The 10,071-nt window shown below is 73.0% G+C and overlaps 1 protein-coding gene across 1 annotated transcript; it reads left to right on the plus strand.

The window, feature by feature from the left end:
• Positions 1 to 632: 632 nt before the first annotated feature.
• Positions 633 to 9,850, plus strand: HAUS7 (HAUS augmin like complex subunit 7). The gene is made up of 10 exons (XM_039510326.1): positions 633 to 914; positions 2,537 to 2,707; positions 3,407 to 3,538; positions 4,923 to 5,007; positions 5,488 to 5,549; positions 6,144 to 6,253; positions 7,622 to 7,780; positions 8,249 to 8,345; positions 8,906 to 9,124; positions 9,321 to 9,850. Exons 2-10 carry the CDS (start codon positions 2,585 to 2,587, stop codon positions 9,480 to 9,482), a joined length of 1,149 nt encoding a protein of 382 aa, XP_039366260.1. The 5' UTR covers positions 633 to 914; positions 2,537 to 2,584; the 3' UTR covers positions 9,483 to 9,850.
• Positions 9,851 to 10,071: the final 221 nt, after the last annotated feature.

Genomic DNA, 10,071 nt, shown 5'->3' on the forward strand with positions numbered 1-10,071 from the left:
TGGGAGGAGTGGGGCTGGTGGGTTAGAGAAGGGGGCTGGGAGCCAGGACTCCTGGGTTCTCTCCCGGCTCTGGGAGGAGTGGGGGCTGGTGGTTAGAGCAGGGGGCTGGGAGCCAGGACTCCTGGGTTCTCTCCCGGCTCTGGGAGGAGTGGGGGCTGGTGGTTAGAGCAGGGGCTGGGAGCCAGGACTCCTGGGTTCTCTCCCCGGCTCTGGGAGGGGAGTGGGGGCTGGTGGTTAGTGCAGGGGGGCTGGAGCCCGGACTCCTGGGTTCTCTCCCCGGTTCTGGGAGGGGAGTGGGGGCTGGTGGTTAGAGCAGGGGGGCTGGGAGCCAGGACGCCGGGGTTCTCTCCCCGGCGCTGGGAGGGTGGGGCTGGTGGGTCCGAGCAGGGGGCTGGGAGCCAGGACTCCTGGGTTCTCTCCCGGCTCTGGGAGGAGTGGGGCTGGTGGTTAGAGCAGGGGGGCTGGGAGCCAGGACTCCTGGGTTCTCTCCCCGGTTCTGGGAGGGGAGTGGGGGCTGGTGGTTAGAGCAGGGGGGCTGGGAGCCAGGACTCCTGGGTTCTCTCCCCGGCTCTGGGAGAGGAGTGGGGGCTAGTGGTTACAGCAGGGGGGCTGGGAGCCAGGACTCCTGGGTTCTCTCCTGGCTCCGGGAGCAGAGTGGGGCTGGTGGGTCAGAACCTCACTTTTCCCCTAGCAGAGGCCATGGCCAGTTTCTCGCTGGGCCTTGGCTGTGAGTGGGGATCAAGCTGGGGGGCTGCGCTCAGTCCCTGGAGCCTGCCCTGGGGGAGGGAACCTGTATCAGGCCTTTTCTCCCTTCCCTGAGCAGCTCCCCATCCCCATCCATCCTGCAGCTTCCCTTCCCAGCACCGCCCTTCCCCTGCGCAGCCAGCTGCGTCCGGAGCTGGGGGAGCCGAACTGTGAGATTTGCCCTGGCGGGCAGGGCTGGGCACTGGGGGGCTCGGCGGAGGGGCAGGGGGAGCTCTCCCCTGGCGGGCAGGGCTGGGTGCGGGGGGGTCGGCGGGGGGGTAGGGCGAGCTCTCCTGGCGGGCAGGGCTGGGCGCTGGGGGTCGGCGGGGTAGGGCGAGCTCTCCCTGGCGGGCAGGGCTGGGCGCTGGGGGGCTGGGCGGGGGGCCGGGGGAGCTCGCCCCTGGCGGGCAGGGCGGGGCGCTTGGGGGCTCGGCGGGGGGGCAGGGGGCGCTCTCCCCTGGCGCGCCGGGCGGGGCGCTGGGGGCACCGGCTGGGGGCTCGGCGGGGCAGGGGAGCTCTCCTGGCGGGCAGGGCTGGGCGCTGGGGGCTCGGCGGGGGCAGGGAGCTCTCCTGGCGGGCAGGGCTGGGCGCTGGGGGCTCGGCGGGGGCAGGGGAGCTCTCCTGGCGGGCAGGGCTGGGCGCTTGGGGCTCGGCGGGGGCAGGGAGCTCTCCTGGCGGGCAGGGCTGGGCGCTGGGGGCTCGGCGGGGGCAGGGGAGCTCTCCTGGCGGGCAGGGCTGGGCGCTGGGGGCTTGGCGGGGGCAGGGGAGCTCTCCTGGCGGGCAGGGCTGGGCGCTGGGGGCTTGGCGGGGGCAGGGGAGCTCTCCTGGCGGGCAGGGCTGGGCGCTGGGGCTCGGCGGGGGCAGGGGGAGCTCTCCCCTGGCGGGCAGGGCTGGGCGCTGGGGGGCTTGGCGGGGGGGCAGGGAGAGCTCTCCCCTGGCGGGCAGGGCTGGGCGCTGGGGGGCTCGGCGGGGGGCGCTCTCCCCTGGCCAAATCTCCCCTGACTTCCCATCCAGCCTGGAAGAGCCACAGGCCCCCCCAGTGCCCCCATCCTGCAGCGCCTCCGGCTTCCTGCCTTTGTGAGCAGAGGAAACGCTGCTTCCGCTGAGCCCAGGGACCGGCCCCCCCCGGCCAGAGCTGCCTGGCACAGCCCCCCCCCCCATGCTGCGGATTCTGCGCCCTGCTAATAACGCCACCCCTAACCTTAACCCGGCCCCGCCCTTACCCCGCGCGGGTAACCTTAACCCGGCCCCGCCCCCTTACCCCGCGCCGGTAACCTTAACCCGGCCCCGCCCCCTTACCCCGCGCCGGTAACCTTAACCCGGCCCCGCCCCTTCACCCGGCTCCGCCCCCTTACCCCGCCGGTAACCTTAACCCGGCCCCGCCCTTACCCGCGCCGGTAACATTAACCCGGCCCCCTTACCCCGCGCCGGTAACCCGCCGGTAACCTTAACCCGGCCCCGCCCCTTCACCCGGCCCCGCCCCCTTACCTCGCGCCGGTAACCTTAACCCGGCCCCGCCCCTTCACCCGGCCCCGCCCCCTTACCCCCGCCGGTAACCTTAACCCGGCCCCGCCCCGTCACCCGGCCCCGCCCCCTTACCCCGCCGGTAACCTTAACCCGGCTCCGCCCCCTTACCCCCCGCCGGTAACCTTAACCCGGCCCCGGCCCCTTACCCCCCCGCCGGTAACCATAACCCGGCCCCGCCCCATCACCCGGCTCCGCCCCCTTATCCCGCGCCGGTAACCTTAACTCGGCCCCGCCCCTTCATCCGGCCCCACCCCTCTCTGCACAGTGGAGCGGGATAAGAAAGGGGGCGTGGCTTTCGTGACGTCATCAGCCAATGAGCGCTGCAGGTCAGTGTGAGTGGCAGCTGCGCTGGCCAATTGGAGCGGGGCTCAGCGCTACGCGGGCTGCGGGAAAGATGGCAGCGCTCGCGGCAGCCTCCGTGTATGAGCAACTGAAGGTACCGAGCGGGACCATCGCACCCGGAGGGGGAGGGGGGCGCCGGGCGGGACCATCAAACCTCCCGGGGGGAGGGGGGCGCCGGGCGGGACCATCGACCCGGAGGGGGAGGGGGGCGCCGGGCGGAACCATCAAACCTCCGGGGGGAGGGGGGTGCCGGGCGGGACCATCGACCCGGAGGGGGAGGGGGGCGCCGGGCGGGACCATCAAACCTCTGGGGAGGGGGTGCCGGGCGGACCATCGACCCGGAGGAGGGGTGCCGGGCGGGACAATCGACCCGGTGGGGGTGGGGGGGGCCGGGCGGAACCATCAACCCTCCGGGGGGAGGGGGGTGCCGGGCGGGACCATCGACCCGGAGGGGGAGGGGGGCGCCGGGCGGGACCATCAAACCTCCGGGGAGGTGCCGGGCGGGACCCTCGTCCCGTTGGGGGAGGGGGGCGCCGGGCGGGACCATCAACCCGGAGGGGGAGGGGGGCGCCGGGCGGGACCATCCCACCTCCGGGGGGAGGGGGGCGCCGGGCGGGAGCAGCGACCCGGCGGGGGCGGGGGGCGCCGGGCGGGACCATCGCACCTGGGTGAGACCATTGTGCCGAGGAGGGTTGTCGGGGTGCTGGGCGGGAGGATCACACGGGGGGGGCAGGCGGGCGGAACCATTGTGCCGTGGAGGGGGGGAGCCATCTGACCCCCTGTGTCCCCCCAGGAGCTGCGCTGCCCCCTGCTGGACGGAGTTTTCCTGCCCGAGCCTGGGGCGGCCCTGGGGCTCCTCTGCGCCCCCTCGGCCCAGCGCCTGGAGCTGCTGGCCTGGCTCTGCGCCCGGTACCGGACCCCCCCAGTGCCCCCTTAGGGCCCCAGGACCCCTAGCGCCCCAGTGCCCGGTACCGGACCCCTAGTGCCCCCCGGGACCCCTAGCGCCCCCAGTGCCCGGCCCCCTTAGCGCCCCAGGACCCCTAGCGCCCCCAGTGCCCGGAGACCCCTAGCGCCCCAGTGCCCGGTACCAGACCCCCAGAGCCCCCTTAGCGCCCCAGGACCCCCAGCACCCCCAGTGCCTGGTACCCGACCCCCCCAGCGCCCCCCTTAGGGCCCCAGGACCCCTAGCGCCCCAGTGCCCGGTACCCCCCCCAGACCCCTGCACCCCAGTGCCTGGTACCGACCCCCAGAGCCCCGGGACCCCTAGCGCCCCCAGTGCCCGGTACCCGGCCCCCAGAGCCCCCTTAGCGCCCCAGGACCCCCAGCGCCCCAGTGCCCGGTACCAGCCCCCAGAGCCCCCTTAGGGCCCCAGGACCCCTAGCGCCCCCAGTGCCCGGTACCAGACCCCAGAGCCCCCTTAGCGCCCCCGGGACCCCTAGCGCCCCCAGTGCCCGTACCCGGCCCCAGAGCCCCCTTAGGGCCCCAGGACCCCTAACACCCCAGTGCCCGGTACCAGACCCCCAGCGCCCCCTTAGCGCCCCAGGACCCCAGCGCCCCCAGTGCCCAGGGCCCCAGAGACCCCAGCGCCCCAGTGCCCGGTACGGACCCCCAGCGCCCCCAGCGCCCCAGTGCCCGGTACCGACCCCCAGCGCCCCCTTAGCGCCCCGGGACCCCAGCGCCCCCAGTGCCCGGTACCCGGCCCCAGAGCCCCCTTAGCGCCCCAGGACCCCTAGCGCCCCAGTGCCCAGTACCAGACCCCCAGCGCCCCCAGCGCCCCGGGACCCCTAGCGCCCCAGTACCCGATACCGGAGCCCCGAGACCCCTAGTGCCCCCAGTGCCCGGTACTGACCCCAGCGCCCCTTAGGGCCCCAGGACCCCAGCGCCCCAGTGCCCGGTACCGGACCTCCCAGCGCCCCTTAGCGCCCGGGACCCCTAGCGCCCCAGTGCCCAGTACCGACCCCCGAGACCCCTGCACCCCCAGTGCCCGGTACCGACCCCCAGCGCCCCAGTGCCCGTGGCCCCCTTAGCGCCCAGGACCCCCTAGCGCCCCCAGTGCCCGGTACTGACCCCCGAAACCCCCAGCGCCCCAGTGCCCGGTACTGACCCCCAGCGCCCCAGTGCCCGGTACGGACCCCGAGACCCCCAGCGCCCCCAGTGCCCGGTACTGGACCCCCAGCGCCCCAGGACCCCCTAGTGCCCCCTCTGACCCCCCCTTAGCCCCCCCGGGACCCAATTATGGCCCTGGGCGAAGCGGGGGGGTGAATTCCCCAGAGCTGGGCACATCAGCCTGGCTCCTGCGGTGACGCTTTCTCACCCTGGCCCCCAGTGCGAACCCCCCCCTCCGAGACCAATTCGCCACCCTCACGGACTCGCAGACGGAGGAGAAAACTCAAGGTGTGTCCAGCTGAACCCAGAGCTGTCCACGTACGAGGGCTGACCCCCCTCCAAGCCCCCAGAGACCCCACTCCCCTCCCCTCCCAAAGCCGGGAAAGAACTCAGGAGTCCGGGCTCCCAGCGCCACCCCCTGCTCTAACCACCAGCCCCCCCTCCCCTCCCAGAGCTGGGGAGAGAACCCAGGAGTCCTGGCTCCCAGCCCCCAGCTCTAACCCCCAGCCCCACTCCTCCCAGAGCCGGGAGAGAACCCAGGAGTCAGGCTCCCAGCCCCCTCTAACCCCCAGCCCCACTCCCCTCCCAGAGCTGGGAGAGAACCCAGGAGTCCTGGCTCCCAGCCCTAACCCCCCAGCCCCCACTCCCCTCCCAGAGCCGGGAGAGAACCCAGGAGTCCTGGCTCCCAGCCCCCTGCTCTGGATTTTACCACCAGGGGCAGGGGCGTCCCAGCGTGAGGGTTTCACTGGCTCTGTTCTCTCCTGACAGAAATGGCCAAACTGGGCTCCGACCTGCTGCTGTGTCGATCCGACGAGCTCGATCTCATTAAGGTGTTGGAGTCTAGGATAGCCCGGACGCCTGGGTTCTCTCCCGGCTCTGGGAGGGGAGGGGGCCTGGGAGCCCGGACGCCTGGGTTTTCCCCGGCTCGGGGGCGGGGGGGGGGCCGCTGGTGGGTTAGAGCATGGTGGGCTGGGAGCCCGGATGCCTGGGTTCTCTCCCAGCTCTGGGAGGGGAGCGGGGGCTGGGCGCCCGGATGCCTGGGTTCTCTCCCGGCTCTGGGAGGGGAGGGGGGCTGGGTGCCCGGAGGCCTGGGTTCTCTCCCGGCTCCGGGAGGGGAGGGGGCTGGGAGCCCGGACGCCTGGGTTCTCTCCCGGGATGGGAGGGGAGGGGGCCTGGGAGCCCGGACGCCTGGGTTCTCTCCCGGCTCTGGGAGGGGAGGGGGGCTGGGAGCCCGGACGCCTGGGTTCTCTCCCGGCTCCGGGAGGGGATGGGGGCTGGGAGCCCGGACGCCTGGGTTCTCTCCCGGCTCCGGGAGGGGATGGGGGCTGGGAGCCCGGACGCCTGGGCTCTCCCGGCTCTGGGAGGGGAGGGGGGTGGCGTAGCAGCGAGCTGCAGGGGGCGCTCTCACCACCATCTCTCTGCAGGGAGAGGCCAGTGCCGAGCGGCAGCTCCGGTTCATGGAGCAGCTGCTGGATGTGATCCGGTACCTGGACGCCATCACTGGGACGGACTCTGGGGACTCGACCACCTCCAGGTCCAGGGGGCCTGCGTGCTGCAAGCTCTGGGGGGTGTCTGGGCGGGGCTCTCCTCTGGCAGGCAGTGCTGGGCGCTAGGGGGTGCTGTGCTGCGAGCCCCCCCTCCCCCCCACAGCCAGGAGAGAACCCAGGCGTTCGGGTTCCCAGCCCCCCCTTCTCTGACCCACCAGCTCCCACTACCCTCACAGAGCCGGGAGAGAACCCAGGAGTCCTGGCTCCCAGCCCCCGCCCCGACCCCCGCCCCGAGCCAGGAGGGAACCCAGGAGTCCTGGCTCCCAGCCCCCGCTCCAACCCCGCCCGAGCCAGGAGGGAACCCAGGAGTCCTGGCTCCCAGCCCCTGCTCCGACCCCCGCCCGAGCCAGGAGGAACCCAGGAGTCCTGGCTCCCGACCCCGCTCTGACCCCCGTCCCGAGCCAGGAGGGAACCCAGAATCCTGGCTCCCAACCCCGCCCGAGCCAGGAGGGAACCCAGGAGTCCTGGCTCCCGGCCCCCGCTCCGACCCCCGCCCGAGCCAGGAGGGAACCCAGGAGTCCTGGCTCCCAGCCCCTGCCCGAGCCAGGAGGGACCCCAGGAGTCCTGGCTCCCAGCCCCGCTCCGACCCCCGCCCGAGCCAGGAGGGAACCCAGGAGTCCTGGCTCCCGATCCCCCGCTCCGACCCCCTGCCCGAGCCAGGAGGGAACCCAGGAGTCCTGGCTCCCGACCCCCGCCCGAGCCAGGGAGGGAACCCAGGAATCCTGGCTCCCAACCCCCGCCCGAGCCAGGAGGGAACCCAGGAGTCCTGGCTCCCGACCCCCGCTCCGACCCCGCCCCGAGCCAGGAGGGAACCCAGGAGTCCTGGCTCCCAGCCCCCGCCCGAGCCAGGAGGGAACCCAGGAGTCCTGGCTCCCGCCCCCCCCCCGCTCCGACCCCCCTGCCCCGAGCCCGGGAGGGACCCCAGGAGTCCTGGCTCCCAGCCCCCGCCCGAGCCAGGAGGGACCCAGGAGTCCTGGCTCCCGACCCCCGCTCCGACCCCTGCCCCGAGCCAGGAGGGACCCCAGGAGTCCTGGCTCCCAGCCCCGCCCGAGCCAGGAGGGACCCCAGGAGTCCTGGCTCCCGACCCCCGCTCCGACCCCTGCCCCGAGCCAGGAGGGACCCCAGGAGTCCTGGCTCCCAGCCCCCCCCGACCCCGGAGTCCTGGCTCCCAGCCCCTGCCCGAGCCAGGGAGGGACCCCAGGAGTCCTGGCTCCCAGCCCCCCCGCCCCAGGAGTCCTGGCTCCCAGCCCCCGCCCGAGCCAGGGAGGGACCCCAGGAGTCCTGGCTCCCAGCCCCCCCGCCCCGAGCCAGGGAGGGACCCCAGGAGTCCTGGCTGACCCTGCCTGTCCCTGCAGCAGGGCGGAGTCGCTCCGGGGGGCCGCGAGGAGGAATGAGGAGTTCCTGCGCGAGGTCTTCTCCAGCCCCAGTTTGTCGGCCTTGCTGGCCCCCACCCTGCCCCCCTGCACCGCCGACATCAAGCCCCTGCTGCTGGAGGAGCCAGCCCCCCCCACGAGGTTTGTCCCCTTCACAGACCCCCCCCCCCAGCCAAGGCTGGGCCCTGCCCCCATCCTGCTCCATGGAGATTTCCTCTCTGCCACTTCCTCTCCCAGAGGTGGGGAGAGAACCCAGGAGTCCGGGCTCCCAGCCCCCCCTGCTCTAACCCCCCAGCCCCCACTTCCCTCCCAGAGCCGGGAGAGAACCCAGGAGTCCTGGCTCCCAGCCCCCCCTGCTCTGACCCACCAGCCCCCATTCCCCTCCCAGAGCCGGGGAGAGACCCCAGGCGTCCTGGCTCCCAGCCCCCCCTGCTCTGACCCACCAGCCCCCGCTCCCCTCCCTGAGCTGGGCAGAGAACCCAGGAGTCCTGGCTCCCAGCGCCCCCTGCTCTAACGCACCAGCCCCCGCTCCCCTCCCTGAGCTGGGCAGAGAACCCAGGCGTCCGGGCTCCCTGCTGCGTGCTGTAACCACCCCCCGTTTCTCCGAAGGAGCCGGCTGTCAGGGAGATCCAGTGGGAAGATGCTGGCTGAGCTCTCCAGGACCCTGGAGGAGGCGAACGCCTCACTGGAGCGGCTGAGCGCAGAGGTGGGCTCGCTGGGGGGGGAGCCGAGACTTCTGGGGGAACCGTAGGGACTCAGAACCAGGACGCCTGGGTTCTCTCCCCGGCTCCGGGAGGGGAGGGAGGCTGGGAGCCAGGACTCCTGGGTTCTCTCCCCAGTTCTAGGAGGGGAGTAGGGGCTGGTGGGTTGGAGCAGGGGGGCTGGGAGCCAGGACTCCTGGGTTCTCTCCCCGGCTCTGGGAGGGGAGCGGGGCTGGGAGCCAGGACTCCTGGGTTCTCTCCCCGGCTCTGGGAGGGGAGGGAGGCTGGGAGCCAGGACTCCTGGGTTCTCTCCCCAGTTCTAGGAGGGGAGTAGGGGCTGGTGGGTTGGAGCAGGGGGGCTGGGAGCCAGGACTCCTGGGTTCTCTCCCCAGTTCTAGGAGGGGAGTAGGGGCTGGTGGGTTGGAGCAGGGGGGCTGGGAGCCAGGACTCCTGGGTTCTCTCCCCGGCTCCTGGAGGGGAGGGGGGCTGGGAGCCAGGACTCCTGGGTTCTCTGCTGGCCAAGGGAGCCCTGTGGGGCACCCGGACTGACCCCCGTTCCCCACAGAGCTCCGCCCTGCGGGGGGGCGCGGAGCCCCTGGCCCCTGGCCTGGCCCTGCAGACCCTGGCGCTGGCGGCCTGCGACTCGCACCAGCTGATGGGGGCCTTCGGGCAGGTGTACGAGACGGAGCTGCGGGAACACTGCGGCCGCGGCCCCGCCCCACAGCTCAGCCCCTGTGGGCCCCTGGCCCAGCAGCTGCACCAGGCCCTCACGCTCTGCACCCAGGTACTGAGGGGGGTGGGGATGCGCTAGCCACGCCCCTGGGGCGGGGCCCTTTGACAGCAATATGGGGGCGGAGCTACAGGGGAAGGGGCGTGGTCTCTATGGGTCCCCCTCCAGGCGGGTGGGGGGGCTGCGAAGTCCCGGGGGTGGAAGGGGAGGGTCCATGGGGCCAGGGTCTCACCCCCAGAGCCTCCCCCAGGGGCTGCAGGCGGTGGCCCAGCTGAGCGACACCTCGGAGCAGGCGGTGCAGACGGCGGAGCGGAGACACGGCCCCCCAGCGACGCTGCGTAAGTTGCCCCAGAGCAGGCAGAGAACCCAGGCGTCCGGGCGGGGCTCGGGGGCAGCTGCTGAACTGACGTGAATTGTTTCTGTTCCAGCCGCGAAGATGGAGGAGCTGCGCCGGCGCTACCAGGCCCGGCTGGCCGCTGCCGGGGGGCTGCCGGGGTGACCCCAGGGCTGGGCTGGGGGGCTCCAGGGCCCCCAACCCACGAGGGAGCTGCTGTCCCGCTGTTCCTGGGATAATAAAAGAGTCATTAATGATCAACTACTGGTAATGATCCCAGATCGCCCCCCCCAAGGAGCTCACTCTGACAGATCATCGTTCCCCTTTCCCAGCCAGGGAAACTGAGGCAGGGCCCAGGGAGGAGATGGCGGCAGCTGGGCCAGGAAGGGAACCCAGGTGTCCTGCAGCTCTGCTCCTCGCCCCGCCCCCGCTTCGAGATCCCTGCATGTCTGTGTCTGACCAGCAGGGGGAGCCAGAGACCACAGCGCCCCCCCCCCCCCCCATAGGCAGGGCCCGCTCAAGTCCCAGCCCCAGTTCGGACACTAGAGGGCGCTGAGCTGTAGGGAGCCTGCGTGAGCAGCCGGACGCCTGGGTTCTGCCCCGGCTCTGGGAGGAAGGGGGGGCTGGGAGCCAGGACTCCTGGGTTCTCTCCCGGCTCTGGGAGGAA

This window comes from Mauremys reevesii, linkage group 22, assembly GCF_016161935.1.
Source record: "Mauremys reevesii isolate NIE-2019 linkage group 22, ASM1616193v1, whole genome shotgun sequence".
NCBI lineage: Eukaryota > Metazoa > Chordata > Testudines > Geoemydidae > Mauremys > Mauremys reevesii.